At 56.9% G+C, this 21428-nt stretch overlaps 1 protein-coding gene across 8 annotated transcripts; it reads right to left on the bottom strand.

Annotated features, from left to right (window-relative positions):
- Positions 1 to 1885: 1885 nt before the first annotated feature.
- On the bottom strand, positions 1886 to 19461 carry P2RX1 (purinergic receptor P2X 1). 8 transcript variants are annotated; one of them, XM_070560934.1, is made up of 13 exons: positions 19343 to 19432; positions 17614 to 17982; positions 8693 to 8840; positions 8358 to 8429; positions 7815 to 7884; positions 7462 to 7558; positions 7067 to 7147; positions 6684 to 6825; positions 4637 to 4764; positions 4096 to 4186; positions 3628 to 3693; positions 3187 to 3288; positions 1886 to 3076 (listed from the first exon to the last, which is right to left on the bottom strand). In XM_070560934.1, the coding sequence occupies exons 2-13, from the start codon at positions 17748 to 17750 to the stop codon at positions 3011 to 3013; spliced, it is 1200 nt and encodes a 399-aa protein (XP_070417035.1). In that variant the 5' UTR covers positions 17751 to 17982; positions 19343 to 19432; the 3' UTR covers positions 1886 to 3010. The 8 variants fall into 8 exon arrangements, 6 of the variants coding, with proteins under 6 accessions (XP_070417035.1, XP_070417034.1, XP_070417038.1 ...); XM_070560933.1 differs by lacking the exon at positions 19343 to 19432 and adding an exon at positions 19004 to 19043; XR_011523173.1 differs by lacking the exon at positions 19343 to 19432 and having other exon boundaries at positions 3628 to 3740; positions 17614 to 18100.
- Between the last annotated feature and the right edge of the window lie 1967 nt (positions 19462 to 21428).

Raw genomic sequence — 21428 nt, forward strand, 5'->3', positions numbered from 1 at the left:
GTGCACCATCCCTCTCTTTCTTTTTTTTCCCCTGGTGAAGAAGATTGTTGCTGAGCTAACATCTGTGCCAACCTTCCTCTGTTTTGTATGAGGGACGCCACCACAGCATGGCTTGATGAGCAGTGCATAGGTCTGCACCCAGAATCCGAATCTGTGAACCCTGGGTCACCAAAGCAGAGCGTGTGGACTTAATCACTATGCCACCAGGCTGGTCCCTGCACCATCTCTCTTTTAAGAAAAGTTCCCAGAAGGTGTCACGTGACACTTCCACATATATTCTATTAGCTACAACTTAGTCATGTGACCAGACCCAGCTGTAAGAGGAGGCTGGGAAATGCAGCTTCCATTCTAGGCAGACAAATACCCAGCCAAGAACCAAAGGACTATCACTGTGGAGAGAATAGACATCCGGGGACGACTAGCTCACTCTACCATTGAAAGAGAGGATAGACAGAGAGGCGGGCACTGCTGCGTGCCAGGCTCTGTGTTAGGCACTTTACATATCTTATCTCACCTCAACCTGAGCAGAGGCTATTATTATCCCTGACTCACTGAGGAGGCTTGGAGAGTTAAGCAACTTGCCCAAGGACACACAGTGACCCGTGACAGAGCTGCAGCCGAAAACTGTCTTTTCCCTGCCACACCAGGCTGACTGGAAAATCAGGAGAGGGTGGGTCCTAGGAACTACTGGAAGGAAATCTGTCAACAAAGGAGGGCTTGGTCCACAGTGTCAGAGGCTGACAGGCCAACCAGGATACGGGCTGAAGTGTTGCTTCAGATTGGCAACAAGGACACTGCCGGTAACCTTGGCAAGAGTGTGCAAGAGAAGTGGGGGGGCAAGAGGGGGCTGAAACCAACTGCAGAGGGTGGGATGCAGAAGGAAGTATGGACTGGTCTCTCTGGAATGGTGGCAGTGAAGGGAGGGCAGGCAGAGCTGCAGGGAACCTGGGCCAGGAGGAGGCAGAGAAGAGGCAGCCTCTGCTGGGAGGTCCCCCAGCTGGGCGGAGGGTTGGATACAAAGGAGGAATCCTTTTCTGCTCCTTTGGGAGGGAAGGGAGCAGGAGGTACGCAAGCAGGTAGGTCTGGAGAAGGAAGGGAGGGAAGAAGAGGGAGTGCCTGTCCTGTAAAATCTGAAGGATGGTTCTTGGCAGGGGAAGAGGGCAGAAGGCCAAGGGGCGGAGGGAGAGGGGAGGGGCTAGCCTGCGCTGTCCAATATGGTAGCCACTCGGCATGCATGGCAATTTAAATTAATTAAAAGGGAATACAATTAAAAATTCAGTTCCTCAGGTGCACTCACCACATTTGAGGTACTCAGTGGCCACATGTGGTTAGTGAAGACTACATCAGGCAGCACAGCGAGCGAACATTTCCATTGTTGCTGTCGGGCAGCACTGGTCTAGACCCATGGTGATGCGGGTGCCCAGAGACCCCCGTCTATCCGGCTCTTAGTCCACACTGGAGGTCATACCCATAGCAGGGCCCCTGGAGAACCCTTCCACGCTGTCTCCATTCGAGACCTTCCTCCCCTCTTTGGGACTCCCTCAGGTCTCCCTCCTGGGACAGCCAGCCCCTTGTCAGCCCTGCTTTCATGAGGCCACTCCTGAGGTTCTCTGCTCATCGCAGTGCCAGGCTTCTCACAGTGTGGGAGGGGCTTGTGGAGGATTGGGGAGAACTCCAATGTTGGGGCTATGCCAGAACAGCTGCCCATGGAAAGAAGGGAGCTGACCCCCAGCATTGGCCCTGCTGGGCTTGGGCATAAGGGTCAGCTCGTCACCACCCGCCGATAGATCCAGAAGGACCTCAACGATTGCCCAGCTCAACCTGCATTGTACAGATGGGGACACTGAGTTTCAAAGAGGGATGGAGAAAGTGCAGAAGGCAGAGGTTTGTCCTCATTCCCTTTATTGTTCTCCACCTCTCGCTTTCCCTAGACCCTGTGTTCAGACAGAGCCAGGCAGGCCTTGGGCGCTGGGGCTGGGCCACAAGCAGGGAGCCCAGGATTGGGCCACGGCTCTCTCTGCTGCCGGAGGTAGCTGAGTAAGGATTCATGGCTAGAAGGGGCTGTCCTGGCCTGACACACTTGGGGAGAAGCATAGCCCCATGGAGGTGACGTGGCATGGACCATGTGTCTGTGCTTGAGGGTGTAGGTGTGTTCAGATGGTTGTATTTGCTGGGCCCAAGCTGTTCAAATACACAGTGTAGATGGGCGGGGGGTGTGCAGGAGACACCGTGTGGCTTGTGAGCACACCACACACCTGTGCAGTGCCTGCACCTGCCAGGGGAGGCAGGCCCAGGCCAAGTCTGATACCGGATCAGGGGCGGTTCTTCAACATAGGTCCTTAAAATGGCCCTCGGAGTTTGCAATCCTTGCAGATCACGTGGCCGGCCCTGGAGATTCTGGTTCAGGAGGTCTGGAGTGGGTGCAGGGGGCTGCACTGTTGATAAGCCCCCCAGGGAAACCTGAGGCCACTGAGAAACAGGGCTCAAGCAGAGCTGTCCAGTAGAACTTTCTTTGATACTGAAAATGTTCTCTGCTGTCCAATATGGCAGCCACCGGCCACATGTGTCTACTTAGCAGTTGTAATGTGGCTAGTTTGAGGAGTTCAAGTCTAATTAATTTAAATTTAAATAGTTGCCTGTAATTAGTGGCTGCCATACTGGAGAGCACAGGCGTCGAAACACCGAGGCAGTGGGATGGTTGAGGGCCTGGAGAGAGAAGCGCAAAGCTCGGGTACAGGAGTGTGAGTGGGGCCCCGTGCAGGCCCAGGCCCTCCAGACCAGGAGTGGCTAAGGCTGGGCTGAGGCTCCCTTGGAGGGTGCGGAGTTGGAGCCAGAGCCCAGAATTGCACAGGTCTCTCCCAGTGTCCACCCTGCGCTGCCAGCGACCTGGTGTCTGCCTGGCTGGGAGGGCAGGAGAGCTCCTGGGAGACCCTTCTGCCTGGCTGGGATCCCACCAGGGCCCTGGCCCAAAGGCTCTCACTGCATCCGGTCAGGAGTCGGGGGCGGAGGGTCAGGATGTCTTCATGTTCTCCTGCAGGCCCAGGGTGGAGCTGGTGGTCGTGGGGTCACGCTCACCCTGTGTAAGCATTGAGGGGACAAAAGTCAGCCCCGGGGGAGCAGCAGGGCCCCCAACACAGACATGTGAACCCAAGGCCTCTGAAGGGCGGACTCAGGGAGTTCTCTTACCGCCCCTTGCCCCACGTCCTCTGCGTACTTGAACTTCTTCTGCTTGTAGTAGTGCCTCTTGGGCAGGATGTGGAGCAGCAACAGGTCACAGAGAACCGTGGCCTGGGGGCGGGGCAGGGGGAGGGTGGCAATCTGGGGGCTGGCACAGAGCCCTCCACATCCCACCTGAGTCCCTACTGACTGTGGGGGCCTGGCTGATCCCTGCCTACCCAGACCTCAGGTCCTGGAGGGCCACGAGGCTCTGCCCCATCCCACCTTTGTCCTGCCCCAGCTCTGGGCCTCAGTTTCCTCAGACATACTGTGGCTCTAGTCTGGTGGGTGGGATCAGTAAGGATGGACAATTACAGTCAAGTTTTGGGGCAAGAGACTTGTTGCTGTTACTGAGATCTGGAAGAGGCAGGACTGACCCCCGCACCGTGATGCCATGAGCCTGACACTTACCACTCCAAAGATGCCAATCCCAGAGCCAATGGTGGTCATTGTGGGGATGATGTCAAACTTCCCAGCCTGGTGGCAGGGCCCAGGGGGGAGAAGGGTTAACAGTCAGACGGGGCCTGGTGGAAAAGGCCTTCCTCAGAAGCCCGGGGTGCAAGAGGGCTTCCCAACCCTCCACTGCTGGCTGGCCCCACAGCCTGCTGCCCACATGCCCACTGCTCTGGCTTTATACAGGGACCCAACCGCTGGTCAGGAGCCCTGGGTTTTGACCTTGGCTCTGCCTCCCTGGACAAAGGGAGAGAGTGAGGGAGGTGAGGGCACAGGCTGGAAAGCCCTGCCCCCGGTGGTACCCAGGTCCATCTGTTATCTGAGTGAAGACCACCCAACTTCCTGTCTCTGTAACTACAGACACCCAACAGGCACTCACAGGAACAGAGAATGTGTCTCTGGCTGCCCCTCACACCGGACTCTCACCTTGCCATCCACAAGGATGTCAAAGCGAATCCCAAACACCTTGAAGAGATGCCGATAGTTGGTTCCGTTCTCCACGAAGTACCTGGCAAACCTGGGGGAAGGGGTGAGGTTGCAGGAGAGGGTGATGGGGGACTGTCTTGGGTCCCGAGTGCGCAGAGCATCAGGGATGCAGGAGCCCTTAGAGGGCCATGAGGACGGCCATGCCCCCCAACATTATATAGAGGGACAGCCACTGGCAGGATCCCAGCCTCACTCCAGGAGAGCTGTATGCAACCCTCACCCTAACTCCTGATGTCAGCAATTACCCCAGCGGGTCCTGGCCAGGTGGGCCTCCAGGGGACCGAGAGCCAGGAGCAGGGGCTTAGGCCTCCAAGGTCTTGTTCCCCGCAGGCTCCCTGCTTGACCAATCCCAAGAGATTGGGAGCTGCCTGGGCTCCTCTGCTCCCCTCCCAGGGATACTTGCTTGGCCTCAAGGGGTTCTGGGAGTGGGAGAGCCTGTGGGCCCCCATGGAAGGGTGTACTGGTGGGGCCGGGCAGGCACCTGAAGTTGAAGCCTGGAGACAGATTTTTTTCTTCATACAGCCCGTGGAACTCGTAGATGGGTTTGCAGTGTCGCACATGCCAGTCCAGGTCACAGTTCCAGTCGATGGTAATGCCCACCACCCCGCCCTGCCAGGGACACAGGCATTTAAGATCCCGGATTTCAGGATCAAGAGACTCCTGCCTTATAGCTGGCGCCAGCAGTCTCTTGAAGAGGGAGCATTTTTTTTGTTTGAGAAGAGACGCCAAGAAGCTGCTTCAGGGTTGAGGTCCTATCATCCTCTCTGGCCCCACCTCCCGCCCGTCACGCTCCAGCTTTCTGACTGTTTCTAGAATACACCAAGCTCTTCCTACCTCAGGGCCTTTGCACAGGCAGTTCCCCCCAGTTCCCCACAAGGCTGGCTCTTTCTCATCCTTTGATCACTTTCCTTGAAAGGCCTTCCCTGACCACCACCCCCAGTCTAAAATATGTCCCCGTTATTCCTTCTGTGTTTTCTGGAACATTAGTCACTTTGTAATCATATATTTATTTTGTGTGACTGTTAACCCATCTCCTCTAAGACAGTATACTCCACGAGGGTGGGGCTGTCTGTCTCCTTCATCACTGACTCCTGAGTTCCTAGCATGAGTCACAGCATGGGAGGCATGTAAATAGTTGTTGAATTAAACAGTGAGTCTGAAAAGACAGGGGCTGGGAAGAGAAAACTTGAGAATACAAAGGTCCTCTGGGCACGGCCAGGCTCAGGGACAGGACGGGTTTGCTGAGCCACCGGAGAGTTGGGAAGTGGTCAGGCAGATGTGGAGCTGGGCAGCTAGGCAGGAGGCTGGTACCTGATGATGGTGACGGGTGAGAAGTTCCCAGGGGGTTGGCAGGGAGATTTTTAGGAACAGGGAGGCCTAACATTCAGCTTTCTGGTCGTGTGTGTTGCTACAGTGTAAACCCTCTCCAGGGGTCTGCAAACTGAGGCCCGAGGGCTGAATTTGTTTACCCAAGTCTGTGGCTGCTTTTGCCCTACAGTGGCTGACCTGCATAGTCGCAGCAGAGACCACGCGGCCTGCAAGGCTGAAAATACTTAGTCTCTGCCCCTTTAAAGAAAAAGTTGGCTAACCCCTGTTCTAGATAAATGTGTTGTGAGCGAGTGTGTGTGTGTGTGTGTGTGTATGAGCGCGTGCATGTGCCCAATGTCACAGAAAAGGGGCTGATTGCCAGCCTGAATAGGCAGCTGCAGGAGCAGGCTGACAGTGAGCACATAATAGGGTGGCCACCCGCCAGGCGGTACTGAAGTGCTGTCCCACGCAGGAACTCCCTTGATCCTCAAGACAACCCCACAAGACTGGTACTATGATTGTACCCACTTTACAAATGAAAAGCTCAGACGCACAGAAGGTAAGAGACCTGTCTGAGGTCACCCTGCTCATTAGGGACTTGCTGGGATTTGATCCTAGTCAGACAAATCTGTCCTCCTTACGAGGAACCCCTTCTCTTGGAACCACAAATTACGGAATTCTCAGGAACATGGGCCATGGGATTCAAGCTGCTTTTATCCAATATTTAAAAAACAATGGGGACCAGCTTGGTGGTGTAGTGGTTAAGTTTGCATGCTCTGCTTCATCAGCCCGGGGTCTGCCGGTTTGGATCCCAGGTGTGGATCCCAGGTGTGGACCTAGCACCGCTCATCAAGCCATGCTGTGGCAGCATCCCACATACAAAATAGAGGAAAATTGGCACGGATGTTAGCTCAGGGCCGATCTTCCTCAAAAATAAATAAATAAAATAAACAACAGTGGGACCTCAGCAGACATCCAGGTGACAGTGTCTGCCCACATCCATTCATTCTGGGCACCTACTGTGTGCCAGGTCCACGCCAGGCCCTGCTGAGGACACAGGACTGACCCTCGGGGGCCCCCAATATTAGAGAATAGATTCATATATATGTACTTGGCCCAGACCTGGGAGGCTTTGGTGGGAGGGGGTAACTAGGCCTGGAAAGGCATTGTTGGCTTGGTGATCTGGGGGCCCAGGCTTCCCCACGCCCCCGGCACCATACCTTCTCAGCCAGGGTGCTGAAATTCTGGCCTGACTCTTGTATCACATAGCCGAGCTTGAAGACAGGGCACAGCGGGTGCAGGGTCTTGTGGTAGAGGCAGGTCTTCATGTAGGCGGCATCCACCACCTCCACCAGGTTGCGCCTATGGGAGCCGAGGGCGTTTGTGGCGGTGTGCCAGCTGGGAGGGTGCCCACCGTGCCCTGAAGCTCTGGGGCTGCCTCCCGGGCTCCAGAAATGCCCCTTGCACAGCCCCTGGAGACTGAAGGCGGCCCACCCGGGGGCCCGGCCCCGGCTGCGGCCTCGGGAGTGAAATTAGCAGGAGTGGAGGGCGACAGCACAGCCTCGGGGAGCTGCCGGCACTGCTGCCCGCTCCTCCCACCAACCTTTTGACCTTGAAGCGTGGAAAGCTGATGCTGTTCTTGATGAAGAGAGTGAAGTTCTCGGCCTCTCGGAGAAGGGCAGGGCTGGAGGAGACCACACTCACTCACCGCCCGCTCGCCCAGCGTCCCCCAGGTGCCCGCCCAAGCTTGGCGCAGTGTGGGGCTGTGAGAGCCCACAGGATCCTCCTGTGGCCTTGGATGGGTGGAGGGGGGGTGTGCTATGATGGTGGACTCTCAGGCCCTTGACTGGGGACCAGGGGGATCTCTGGCCTGGGCATGGATGGGGTGAGGGTAGGGCTGGAAGAAGAGGGACAGAGCTTTCCCAGCACACGGATCCAGACGCCCCTCTGTCTGGGCTGGGGACCTGCTCCTAGCTCCCTGGAAGGACGGGGCGTTACCGTGGGATGTCATCGTCCACCTCCACGGGGCACCAGCCAAAGATCTCACACGTTTGCACGGTGTCATTGAAGGCCACACACTTGCCCGTGCGGATGCCTGGAGCAATGGAGGAACCCATGGGTGCCCACTCCAAGCTGGGGGTGCAGAGGAGGGCGCCCCACGCCCCATCCCTAGGAGCCCCCGGTGACGGAGCACCCAAGAGCAGAAGCCTGAGGACAGAAATGTGGTTGGGTATGGGAAAGGGCACGCCAAGGTCAGGGTGGCAGGAGGGGAGAGAGCAGGAAGGACCTCCTGGTGGAGGAAGCCTGAAGCTGACGGGCTGTGGAGGGGAATGGGAGGAGACCGACCTTACCTTGGGCCTTCCTCTCTGCCTTCCCAGGGATGCAGCCGCTATCATCCGCGCACGTGCCGCCTTCCGGGTGCTGGGGGAGGGGAGAGCTGCTGGCGCCAGGCCTCTTGGGTGGGGTCCTGAGAAGAGCCCCTCCCGCCCCCAGGGCCCTAGGGAGGGTGTGGGGTAGAGTCTCAGACCCCTTTGGGGTAACCTTTGCTGGCAGCCTCCTTCCCCAGTGCCCTCCCAAGACACACTCTGGTCTCATGCTCAGCTGCTCCATTGCCCATGTCAGCTGACAGGGGAGCGGCGGCACAGAGGGAGATTGGGCCTTAGGAGTTGGGCAGGCACTGAGGCTCAGCATCCTGCTTGGCACACAGCTGGGAGGGAAAGCTCAGCACTGTCCATGGTGGACAGTTACTTTGTGTGAATCTATGCTTGAAATTCCACCATTGTGGCCTTTGCGGGAAGCCTAGCCAGCTTCACCTCCAATGCCCAAGGAGACCTCCTCCTCCATGTTATGTTTCCCTGTGGGTCCAAGAAGGGGGGATGGGCAGCAGTTCTCACCTCTGCACAGTAGCCTTGAGCCTGCTTTGGGGTCGCGATGAAATTGGTCATGACCACAAAGGAGTTGTCGCCCTGGAAGTGAGGCGCACGGGGAAGGTAGGGCAGGGCTCTGAGCTGGGAGAGCAGCCTCGAGAACTCAAGCACAGCCCCAGTAGACCCCTAGAAGTCACATGACGCCCCGCAGCCTCCACACCCCTGATGTCAGAGTGGGCTGATATTACGAGGCTGCTTCTGCCTCATTCGCAGTGAGGAAACTGAGGCCCAGAGAGAGAGAGGAGCTGGACTGGCCCACAGGGAGGTGGGACAGAGCCCCACCTGGCTCTGAGCCAGCTCACCTGAGCTGGGAAGACGTAGTCAGCCACGTCCCAGACCTGGGGGCCCAGGCCTGGGAGCTGCGTCACTGCCAGGCCCTTGAGTTTCACAGACACGCTGCTGATGAGGCTGCTGGAGGTCTGGTAACCCTTCTCGTAGACAAACACCCACCTGCGGGGGGATGGGGGGGTGGAGCTGGGCAGGGCCATTCAAGGATGGCACGTGGCTCTGTGGGCTGCTGCCCCCTCTGGCACCAGCTGGACATGTCGGGTCCTGTCCCTTCCCCTCCCTGGATGCATCTCAAGCCACTCTCTGCTCCTAAAGCTGCATCTGGGGCTGGAGGCAGGAGGGCCTCCCCCGCCTCCCCCAGCTGGCCTGTGCCAGAAGTGCCACGGTTCTTTTCACTATGAAAGTAGTAATTGCCAGGGAGGAGACCCCCTGAAGGATGCTTTCAGATCCTTTTCCAAGAGCACGCTCTGCTGGGGCCTGGGAGCCAAGCTTCTTGGACCACAATCCTTGTTCCCAGAGCGCTCTTTCCTTCCTGAGGTCCTCCTACCTAGAAACAGCAGATCATAAGGGCTGAGAGCCTGGCCTTTGGTGCCCGAGAGCCTGGATTTGGATCCCAGCTACACTACTCATGGGCTGTGTGATTTTGGGGGAGCTGTTCAATCCCTCTCTGCCTCAGTTTCCTCATCCGTAAAATGGGAATAACAATAATAGTACCAGTTGTTCTTGACTTGTGGTTGCAAGTTACTGCATGTAAAAGCACTTAGAATGGGGCCTGGCACTGAGGCAGTGCTATATAGATGTTAGCTAGTGCGATCTCAGCCATGCTGGAGCCCCTGGGAGGGGGACTCAAAGGGAAACCGGCCAAGTGGCCCTCTGAAGGACTTGCAGCATCTGAGGCCCTTGTGGGAGTGGCTCAGGCTGGAGGTCTCCCAACTTTCTTGGGAAATTCTGGCCTTCCCTTCCCAGCATTGAGAACCCCTGTTCCTTTGGGTTCTCCACTTTCAATCCGGGAGGTTCAGTGGGGCTGACCTCCCTCTTAACTCCAAGGTTGCAGGGGGAGCACATGACCAAGGTTGCTAATCAATGTTCCATCACCCTAGCAACAGTGATGGGTCTAAGGATGGATACATGACCCAGGGAGTTTCAGCAGTGAGGCCAGGGTTTTTCTGGGAATTACTGGGAAAGAGACATTCTCTCTGCTGAGTGGCTATGCAAGGTGGCTACAAGACCAAAACTATGGTTAGTCATGTTTGCTACGTCATGGAGAGAGCAAGCCTGAGAATGAAGCCAACTTAGAAGACAGCCAAGCAGGGAGATGGAGAGGGGCAGACTTCTGACAGTGTTGTTAGAGCACCTGGATCCAGCCATACCTGAAACATCTTGAAAAAATCTACCTCTGGACTTTTCAGTTATATGAGCTAATAAGTTCCCTTCCTTCATTCAAGCCAGTTTCAGTTTGGTTTCTGTTGCTTACAATGAACGCCCTGAATAACACTTCTCTCCAGGGTGTGGTCCCCTTCCTTCAGGAAAGACTCTCCATGGAGATTCAGTGTAACTCTGTGTGTGTGTGCCTGTCCCTGGTGCCCATCAGAGTGTGTAGCTGTGTATCTCCAGCGCGAATCTGTGAGCACACCTGTAATTGTGTCTGACCATGAGGAGGTGTGCTTATGCCTCTGTCACCCCTCGTCTTACACTTAGCCCACTGTCCAAGCAGAGCTCAAAGCCCCTCTCCTGTCCCCCAGAGCTCAGGAATAGAATTCTCCAGGCCTCCTAGTCCCAGAGTCACTGCTGGCTCTCTGGGGCCTGTCTCCCTGCTCCAGGCCCACGAAGGCAACCCATCAAGGTCCTCCCTCCTCTCCCCTCCTATGGTCCACGCCTCTCCTTCTCCAAGCGCCTCCCCCAGCCTGGCGCTGGAGCCAAGCCACCCCCCCCCCCCCCCCCCGCCCCAAGCCTAAGCACAGTCACTGCTGCCCCCTGCAGGTCCCAATGGCAGCAGGTGAGGCTGACAGAGGTTCCCAATTCTCAGTGTCCTGAGCCTGCGGCCTGCCTCCCGCCCTATCAGGGAGGGTGGGCATTCCCCATCCCCCCACTCTCCGTAGGTTTCTTCCTCCAGGAAGGCCTCTGGCTCCACGCCCAAGTTAGAAGTTGCTGTTAAGGGTGATGGGGGAGCCGCTCCGCATTCTGAACCCCACTTTCAGGAGAGGTCACTGGCCTCACTCTTGGCAGCCCCCACTCCTGACGTCCCAGCTGTACTTCTCTCTTTGCCCGATACCAACTCCTCACAATACAGATGGGAAAACTGAGGCCGGGGGAGTGTCCCTCTCGAGCCAGAGGGCAAGAAGGGCAGACCAGGCTCAAGGTTCCCAGCCCTGTCCCCCTCCACTGAGCAGCCTGGCATCAACGTGTCTGCCAGGAGCCACACTGAGGCTGCATGCTGGGGCTGATGCAGCCATTCTGCGCCATGTCTGCTCCTGGGGGCTGTCAGTCCTGCGGGTCAGAGGGAAAAGTCAAATCTGGGAATCTGGCATCAGTGTCCTTGGTTCTGATAATAATAGAATGACCATGGCACCAGGCCCACCCCTCTAAAGCCACACTCGCCTTGACCTGGCCTTGCGGTCACCACCCCTGGAAGGCCACCAAGGGGGTCGGATGCCAAATGCCCCGGCATCTTCAGAAGCCCCTCCTCTTCTAGAAATTCTCATTCCCATTCTTTCCTCCTCGTCCTCAGCAGCACCCCGTCCTGAGTCTCTCTTCTCCAACAGCTCCTCACGGAAGAGGCCACATGAGACAGTGGCCGAGAAGGTGGCATCTGGGCTCACAGAGGCTGAGCTTCAGGTACTAGCACTGCAACTCACCAGCTGTGTGGCTTCAGGCTAAAGACCAAACCTCTCTGAGCCCTGGCTTTCTCGGTAAAACAGAGGTGATGCCATCTACCTCAAGGATGCTGCTTGATCAACAAATACGAGCAAGGCCGTACCACGCAGTGGGCTGTGGGCTGGGCCCCAGGGAGAAAAAGTCTAGGTGCTTCTTTGGGGGAACATTCCCATGAGTTCTCTCTGAGGAAATCAACACAGTGCCTGGCATGCAGTAGGCACATAAGAAATAATCCTCTTCTTGTCACTGTCTCTAGTCTTCCTTCATTAATTCCTCTTTAAATGTTGCTCTGCCCTCATCCTCCTGGCTTCCATTCTCAGCTCAGGTGGAACTTCATGTGAGCTGTCGCCGACATACTAGGGCCCACGGATTTCTCTCCACTTCTGCACTCTCCTCCGAGATTTAATTCCATACGTTCATTTAGTCATTCAACAAATCTTTATCGAGCCCCTGTTACCTGCCAAAAACCATTCTAGGCACTAAAAATAAAGAGATGAACAAAACGAAACAAAATCCTGCACTCAAAGAATTGTATAAATGTCTCCATCTCCCACAGCTCGGTGACACAGATTCCTTCCCCCTGCCCTGGCCCCTACCCCAGACATCTCACAGGTCCCTCAAACGCGACTCAACTCTTTGGAAAACGGTCTCGCAATGCTTCAAAAAGTTAAAAATGGAAGTACCATAGGACCCAGCAATTCCACTCTCAGGGACATACTCAAGAGAACTGAAAACATACACTCACACAGACACCTGAACACGAATGTTCACAGCAACGTTATTCATAGGAGGCAAAAAGGGGAAACAACCCAGATGTCCAGCAACCAGTGAATGGATAAACCAAATGTGGCATTTCCATACAATAGGATATTATTCAGTCATAAAAAGGGATGGAGTAGGGGCTGGCCGGTGATGTATTGGTTAAGTTCTCCTGCTCCGCTTCCATGGCACGGGGTTCACCAGTTTGGATCCTGGGCACGGACCTACACACTGCTTGTCAAGCCATGCCATGGCAGGAGTCCCACATATAAAAAAAAAAAAAAACAGAGGAAGATGGGTACAGATGTTAGCTCAGGGCTAATCTTCCTCAAAAAAAAAGAAAAGAAAAGGAATGGAGTACTGGTACACGCTACAAGAAGGATGAACCTTGCAAATATTACACTAAGTGAAAGAAGCCAGACACAAAGGCCACATATTGTACGATTTTATTTGTATGAAATGTCTAGAACAGGCAAAGTAGGGTGTGGGGAGGGGGAATGGGGACTGATTGCTAAGGGGTGTGGGGTTTCTTTTTGGAGTAGTGCAAATGTTCTGGAATTAGATAGTGATGATGGTTGTACAACTTTGTCATTATACTAAAAACCACCAAATTGTATATTTTACAAGGGTGAACATTATGGCATGTGGATCCTATCTGGGAACAAAAAGTCAACAGGCCCACCTGAGAGCCTCCTCTCCCCAGAGAACTTGCTCCTCTGGTGCCCTCATCAGGGAGGATGGGGCCCTATCTATCTACTCGTTCCCCAGGCTCAAAGCCTGGGCGTCATCCTCACACCCTCCCTCTCAGTCATGCCCACGTTCTTTGGGTCCCTTTGTCCTTCCTGCCCTCCTTCGGTTTTCATCAAGGGACCAGAGGGGTTCTTGTGTGGAGGCTGAGACTGGAGAGGGGCTGGGGCAGCTCTGGCATGGCGCTAGGAGGACAGGTCACGTGGCTGGTGACACAGGGTGTGACTAAGGGCCGCAGGCAGGAGTTGAGCAGATGGGGTACATGCTATTGGACAGAGCAGCCTTGGGGAGGGGCAAGACCAGACTCCAGGCCCAGGAGGGACAGAGCGCAGAGCCGGGCCCACCCTGGGGTCTCAGAAATTACCCGGCAGGCAGTCTGCAGACAAGTCAGGCTGACGATTCATGTTTTGAAAGTTTTTGAATGAGTCATCAACCTCTAAAAACCAAGAGGTTCCTTTCACCCGTAAATTCCAATTTCCCACTGCTCTTGAGAAGTCAGAAACTCTGGCTATGCTGGGCGCATGTCCCCTGCAGCACTGATGGGCAGAAGCCGAGCAGCGCTATCGCCAGGGCGGGGCCCACCAGATGACCATCTCAGTCTTCCATGCTCACTGCTTCTGCCTCAGCGCGGCCTCATCCTCTCCTCTTGTCACTGCTGCCTCTTCGAGGCTGTTCTACCTATGGCCTCCAGCCCCATTCCAGTGTCTGCCTGGCCCAGGCCTTTCCTTGCTAGACACCCTCCCATGGCTCCACACTTTCTGCAGGAGAGAGCCCACGTTCCACAGCTTGGCATTCAGAGGCCTGAGCTGGTGGCCCTGCTCACCCCCCCCCCCCACCTCCTCTCCCTTCGCTCCTTTCATGTTCCCTAGCTGTTCTCTTGCTGTTCCTTCCCTGCCCCAGGACCTTTGATCACACTCTGCTTTCCAGCAGGAGTGCCTGGAACAGTGGGAACATACAACCAGGCTCCACCAATGAGGGCATTCCCTTTCCTTGGCCACGATGATTGGTTCTGGGATGGGCACGTGACCTAACCCCATCTGGTAAGAGCTGGACCTGGGACTTCTGCTGGAACTCGGGAGAAGCAGACACTCATGGGCCCAGGGGGTGGCTAAGCTGGTGGGATGTCAGCCGGGAGCTGCTGGTAGCCATTTTGCCACTCTGAGGACAGAGAGCCTACCTGAGGATAAAGCCTGCACAGAGGAAAGCAGAGCTAAGAAAAGGAGAAGATCATGCCTAGCTTCCCTAAGAACCGAAATGGGACCAGCCTGAACTCCTCATCTCCTCATAGGACTTGCCCTTCCTGTGCCCTCCTCATGGAGGATCCAGCCAGTCCTGAAGCCTGCACTGACTTTTCAGTTACATAAACTAATCAATAGCTCTTCTCTTCACTAGCAACCAATCAAAGGAGCTCTGGCCGATTCATCCTCAGCTCCTCCCTCTCCCTCTGCCCACTCTGTACCCCACGTCGGTTCCATGGAGCCTGCCACAGCACTAGGCACAGAGACGATGCAGTAGAGATGTCCTGGGACGCATTTCTCCCAGCAATAATTTGTATCTATCCTTATCCTTGATTGCTGTGCTCCAGGATCCATTTGGAAATCTCAGGAGCAGGTGATTTCAAGAGCTCTGTAGCGGTGGGGGGTGTTCAGGGGGGCCTAAGGGAAAGCCAAGAGCAGGGCTGCCTGGCCTACAGCCCCCAGGCCTTTGTTCAAGGCAGGTTCCACTACTGTGTCACCTCCTCCAGGAAGTCTTCCCAGGCTCTCCTTCCCAAGCAGCATTCACAGATCCCCTTGGGACCCTCCCATGTGCTACAGCCAGTCCTCTCTCCTCACCCGAACAGACCCCTCCAGGGAGGGACATCTCCCAGGACATGTCCCTTGTAGGGGCCTGCTAGGTCACGGATGACAGCCCACTGCCTGCAGACCTCCAGTCACAGAGAGCTCATCGCCTCCCAGGAGACAGCTCTAACTGCAGATTAACCACTTTAATTTGAGCCAAAAAGAGCTCAGCCTTAGCTCATCCCACCAGGGTGGCCCACCCACTCCCTCCACTTGCCCTGGACTTCCTGGGAGAGTGTGACCAAGAGAGAACACAGCCTCAGTTTCCCCCCTCCGAGTCCATTTGGGTTGTCAGCAGCTCAGCCTCCTTGCCTCTGTCCAGTAACTCTCCACCTCAAAGTCTCAGCGTCTTTCCCTCCATCTGAGAGGTTGGGCTCCAACGTCTGTCCCTCTGTCCTACTCTGTCTCTGTGTCTGCCCCTCCCCCGTCTGGGCTGTGCCCCTGTCTCTGGGGTCCCGTCCACCCCTGCCCCGTGGAACAGTTGGGAAACCGAGGCCTGAGAAAGCAAGACCAAGTCCAGGGTGGTTTTGCTCGGCAGCTGTGGGCTCCTGCCTGACGGGCAGTGCAGCCATGGGCAGTGGCCAGACGAGGGCACCAGAGACAGCAAGAGTCCCAGCCCAAGCCAGAGCCAGAAGCTTGCGCTTGAGGGTGGAGCTGGGGGTATTGCCAGGGACCCTGCCTTCCTCCCTCTGCTATGTGACTGGGCAAGTCAGTGCCCCTCTCTGAGGACGTTTCCCTTCCAGGATATCAAGGCTGACTTCGGAGCCACACAGCTCGATTCAAATCCTGGTTCAGCCTCTGTCTAGCTGTGAGATCCAGGCGAAATCACTCAGCGTCTCTGAGCCTCATAGATGCTTAGAAGGCCACATCCATTTGGACACTGAGTAGACTGTCTTGGGAGGGAGGCGGGGAAGGAAAGATGTAATGAGGTCTCCATCACTGGAGGTATGTGTTCAGGACTGGATGGTGGCTCAGGGTGTGTGCTGCAGCTGGAGTGGGATGAGAAGACTGGCCTTTCCTTCTGACAGTCTATGGCCAGCACCTAAGAGGGCACTGATGCTGCTGCCAGTGCTGACCGGTCAGCAGAAATAGGGAGCCCTAGGTCTCAGTGAGGACAACACTCTCCCAGCCTCTTTGGGCAAGGGTCGGGCTGTGCCTTGGCAGGCAGCCTCTCTCTCCCCTGGCAGGTCCAGAGGGCAGCGAGTGGTGGACTTTTAGGCCTGTCCTGTGCCTGGTGTCACACCATCAGTGTTCCATTAGAAAGGTTCTCAGAGCCCTCATGAGGTGGGAAAGGAGAGGCAGAGCCAAGGCCTGGGGGTCAGGAGGCCTCAGTTCTAACTGGAACTTGCTGTGTGACCTAGAAACCCCATGGCTCCTCTCTGCACTTCAGTTTCCCTCACAAGCTCAAATAACATTGCAGATGTCAAACTGGTTTGTGAACAGGAGGGAGGCAGAGGCCACAAGGTGTCAGAGGGCTGAGTCCTCCTGACCAGCTCTGAGGCCTTGGCAGCCAGGTGGGGCCGAGGAAAGGCTGTTTTGGATGCCAGAAGCCCTGGGGAGAGCAGGACTATGTGGTCACTATCTGGCCTCTTGGTCAGCCTGCCCTGGGTGCCAGTCAGAGTCCTGGTTTGGTCCCACGGCAAAAATGAGGACATGGAGACCAGAGGGGCAGGGCCCTTAGAATCACATAGTAAAGTCAGACCAGGGCTGCCAGGTGCCCCTCAACCCCCAGCAAGGGCTGAACCCCTTCAGTGGCCCTGGGGCCTCCAGGAGCCCTCTGCAGTCACTGTGAGTGGGCATGAGGCGCCCCCCGCAACAGGCACATGCATCAGGTACGCAGCCACTTCAGCCACAGGGAATGCACATGTGGGCACCCAGCGTAGGGACACACCCAGCAGCCACAACCACTGGTCACACATCCAGATGCATGAGGGCACGCGCACCCACACAGAGCTTCGGGTACACACACATCCACACACACACACACACACACACACGTGCTCACACAAGCATGCACGCGTGCAAGCCCCTGCCAGGCTTGTCTCGGCTCCCAGGACAGCTAGACTGATTTCAGGGAGACGGCCTTTACACGGTCCCCAGCACAGACAGACTGCAAGGGAGTCCCACACTACTTCTGCCTCGGCATTCTTGGGACAGTGGGACAGGTCCCAAGATGCCAGAAAGAAGCTGTCATCCCTGGGACCGGAACTGACCTCCAACCTCTGCCTGACACACCACCATTAAGGCACCAGGGGTTCCAAATTTGAGGGTTTCTCTGCTCTGGGGATCTCAAATGTCCCAGGGTGCCTCTAATTTAGGCAGAGCAGGTGGGAGCAGGGCCTATAAAATGGGATGTGGCCTCCACTTCTTGGTAGCCTGGTTTGGCTGGGAGGTCACAGGTGGACGGACCCTGGCTGTGTTCGCTGGGGCCATGGCCTCCAACTCACTCACCACTTGCAACTGTTAACAGTCAGTCGGTTCCTCAGAACGCAAGAGGTTTGCCTCCGGTTCACCAGATGGCCCAGTGCAGGGCTTCCCCTCTCTGCCTCAGTGTCCCCATCTTGACTGTGAGTTAGCACGTGGTTTTCAGGAAGGACGACAATGGATGAAGACAAAGAGGGGCTCTCTGGGGGCATGGGGGGCATCCCAGAGCCTGGAGGACAGGCCCAGGTTGGGGGCTGGTACAAGAGGGCGGCAGGGAGGGGACCCAGACTCACCCAATGACGTAGACCAGAACCACGAGCTGGATCAGGCGGAAGACGACGCCCACCTTCTTGTTGCGAACCAGCACCATTCGAGGCGTGTCGTACTCAAAGAAGAAGGAGGCTAGCTCATCCTGGAGGCGCCGTGCCATGGTGGGCCAGCTTGGGGGGCTGAGAACTGAGCCCCCTGCACAGCCTTTGCTCTCGAGGGGAGCCAGGCGTCAATACCCACGTCTACAGCAGAGCTTCTAGGAAGGGCAAGGCAGTCGGGGCCAGAGGTCAAAAGTCAGAGGTCAGTGGAGGCGCTTGGGATGGGAGGGAGAATCCTTGGTGGTCAGAGCAGCTTTGGCCCCTGGCAGGCAATGAACTGTGGGCCAGCGGAGCCTGTGGACAAATAAATTCCCAAAGATAGATGGAGGCGGGGCTGGTGCGGCCACCCAGGCCCAGCCCCTCTGCCCCTCCTGGCTCCGCCTGGGCTGTGCTGGGCCTCCGGAAACAGGAGCTGTTGGCAGGAAACCACATGGGCCACTCATCACAACGCAAAGATAAAGCTGTCAGCCCCCCCACGAACCTGGTAGAACAGGGCTGGGGGCTCGGGCCAGGGCCTGGGTGGAGTGGCCTCAGGCCGGAGCCCTCCCAAAACCAGGGACACATCCCCATATCCAAACATTCTCCCCACCCTACCTCCATCCTCAGGTGGGGAGCACAGCCCCTGGGGGCCTGCAGCCTGGAGGACAGAAGAGAAAGGAGCCCGAGCCCACAGCAGGACCACCCCCCCCCCCACCTTGTAGACGACCTTCCATCCACTCATCTCCGACCTGTGCCCTATCAATCTCCATGTCTGGCTGGCGTCTCCATCCCCCCATCCCCCCTCTCCCCCGATCTGTCCTGCCCCAGTCATACCTCCACTTGCCTGAAATGTGCAGAGGGATGCAGGTGCCCAGACAAGGTAAGGGCCACCTCTGTTACACAGTGTCATCGGGTTCCCTGAGACCCAGCAAGAAAGCCTGACAGGAGCCCACCTCGGTCACCATCCCTGGCTCTGCCACTTGCTGCCCACGGGGCTTGGGTAAGTGCCTCAGCTCTCCGGGGCCGCTTCCTCATCTGAGAAATGAGGACGATAAGGGGACTTTCCTCAGAGGTAGAGGCCCCTGGGGGGTGGGTCCCGACAATGCTGAAGACAGAGAACTTGAGCCCACTCCTGATCCTGGAGTACAGCCCCCTGCAGCCCCTGTCCTCAACCTCAACCCAGGCCCTGAATGCAGGGTCCCCAGGGCCTGGGCAGGGCAGGGGTCCTGTGTTAGCTCTCCAAGCACCAGAGCCAGAGGCCTCCCCCAACCCCCTGCTTCGTTTGCTGGTGAAGAAACTGGAGCTCAAAAAGGGGAAATGGGTTGCCCAAGCTCACCCTGGGTGGTCCTGAAGGCCCCGGTTTGAAGCAGGAAGGCCTGCCTGGCCGGGCCTCAGCCCAGGCTGGGTCTCAGCCCAGGCTGGGTGTCCTCGGGGTTCCCTCTGGAGGTGGGAGGTGGAGGCTGGGCGTCCTCGGAGCCCACACCTCCTGCTCAGTCCAAGTCGCTGCGCCCCGAAGGCTGATCGGAGTCTTCTTCCTGACAGGCCCTTAGCTGGGAAATCGCTCTGGGCAGGGAGCCAGGCCCCGGGCTGGACAGCAAGAGGCCCCCACAGATGGCAGGCCCACGGCCCCCTCAAGCACCCCAGCCAATCCCCCCATCAAACAGATCAGCCTTACCCCATGCAGAGTTCCCACCAATCTCAGGCTCCACTGTTTCGCCACCTTTAAGAGGAGCTGTCTTTTCTAAGGAAAAACTCAAGAGCTGCTAGCAGCCAGAGCTGTGGTGGCCACATCCCCTTGGCCTGGTCTTGACCTCAGACAAAAGGGCCTGTCCACTTCCCAGCTGACCCCATGGCCCTTGGAATAGCAGGCCCCGGGCCATGAACTGCTTGTGCTGGGGACTGGGGTGGATGCTGACACTGCGTCTGAGCCATCTCTGTGTCCTACTCTACCTGCCCTTCTCCAGACACTCAGGAGGGGACACTCAGTGGGGCGGCAGGCACTAAATGAGGAGGGGAGGGGGGAGGGGGAAAGGAAGGGATGGAAGGAAAGAGGGAGAGAGGGAAAGAAGTCAGGCAGCCACTTTCCAATCTGCGTCTGTCCCTTTCACATCATCACCGTGTGCTCCTCCTGCTCCTCTCTTCTCCTCCAAGGAGCCAGGCTTGCTGAAGGGCAGATGGACCAATGGACAGACAGACTTGCTTGGAGCACACACATGTGCTCCTGTTACAGTCTCAATTCTGACCCTAACGCTCAGAAAACAGACTGGCACGGAGGACTGTCTCATTCGGGATGTTATCATCTCCAAAGCGTGCCCCAAAGGAAGAGAAATAAAAGCAATCACATTTCTCTTCCCAAATTCCGTTTCTTGCGAGTAACTCTGCAAGACTACGACAGGCAGCTGACAGGGACACTGTCCCTTTCACTGGTTCTAGCTTGCATCTTTCCTTCTGAGGCCTACGCATTGCCCCCCTGGGCCCCGACTCCAGCTTCCCAGGGACAGACACTTGTGTTTGCTCTAGGCATTTCGGGGGCAGGGGTGAGCAGGGCAGGGCTCAGAGTTTACGGGAGATGCAGCGCTTCCACACGCTGGAACTCGGCCCTCTGAGGTAGAGACTAGCATCCCCATTTTACAGATAAGGAAGCTGAGGCTCTGTGACCTTGCCCAAGGTCATACAAGAAGTAGCTCCCGTGTCTGCTGGTGGCTGGAAAGGAGGCTCCCCAAAGTCTGAGAGCTTGGCCCAGAGCCCACCCCGAGACTCCAGCACTTGCGAGCCGCCAGGCCTGCCTTATAAGCCCAAAGGCTGGGCGGCCGGCTCGGGCACCAGGCCGGGCCTTGTAGGGAGACAAGGCTGTGCTGCCAAACGCTCGGCCCAGGACGGCCGCCCCTGCCTGGCTAAATTTAGCCGCTCTGTGAAGCATGGAAAGGCCCTTGCCCATCCTGGAGGCCAGCCCGAGCCCTCAAGGGGGTCGGCACAGGCTCCATTGGGTCTCCTTGCCTGCTCAGAGTCCCAAAGCTGCAGGGGTCACACCTGTGCCCGCAGAGGTCAGTCCAACTCGCACATGATCTGGGCCTCCCTGGTGTCTAGGGACTCACCAGCGCCAAGTAGCCCTCAGGCGCCGGCTGGAACAGGGCCCTAGGCCAGCCTGACAGAGACGGTCAAGGGCGGGGGGGGGCACGCGTCCATGTGGAGGTCGCAGCAGGGGTCCCCAGGGTTGGCTTCTCCCCACTGCCTGGACCTCACGCTGCTTCTCCAGCCGTTCTATCCACCCATGCTACTATGGGCCACAACCCTCCAAGTGTCCGAGGCATCTCTCCCCTGGTTCTCCCCCATCCTTTGGGGCCATTTCTGTTGGTCCCCAGCCTCTTCCTGCCTCTGGAATCTGGGGACTCCATGGGCCTGGCCTAGGCCCTGCCCCTCAAACACGGGGCACCTGCTTGGGAGGCTCGTCACCTCCCTGCCTCGCGATGATGCTTAAACTGCTGCCCCCACTTGGCAGCCACATGCCCACCACCTCCTCTGGCTCCCACCGCTTTTTCTCTTTGTCTAAATCAAACTGCATGGAGGTATAATTACATACAATAAAATGTACCCATTTTAGGCACACAGTTTGACGAGTTTTGACAAATGCATGTAACCACCTGCAATCCAATCCATCACTCTGGAATGTTCCCTCTTGTCTCTTTGCTGTCAATCTCTTCCCAAACCCCTCGCGCCCCACCCCAAGCAATCACCCATCTGCTTTGTCACTACAAGCTCAT

The sequence above is a fragment of the Equus przewalskii genome, chromosome 10 (genome assembly GCF_037783145.1).
Source record: "Equus przewalskii isolate Varuska chromosome 10, EquPr2, whole genome shotgun sequence".
Lineage (NCBI taxonomy): Eukaryota > Metazoa > Chordata > Mammalia > Perissodactyla > Equidae > Equus > Equus przewalskii.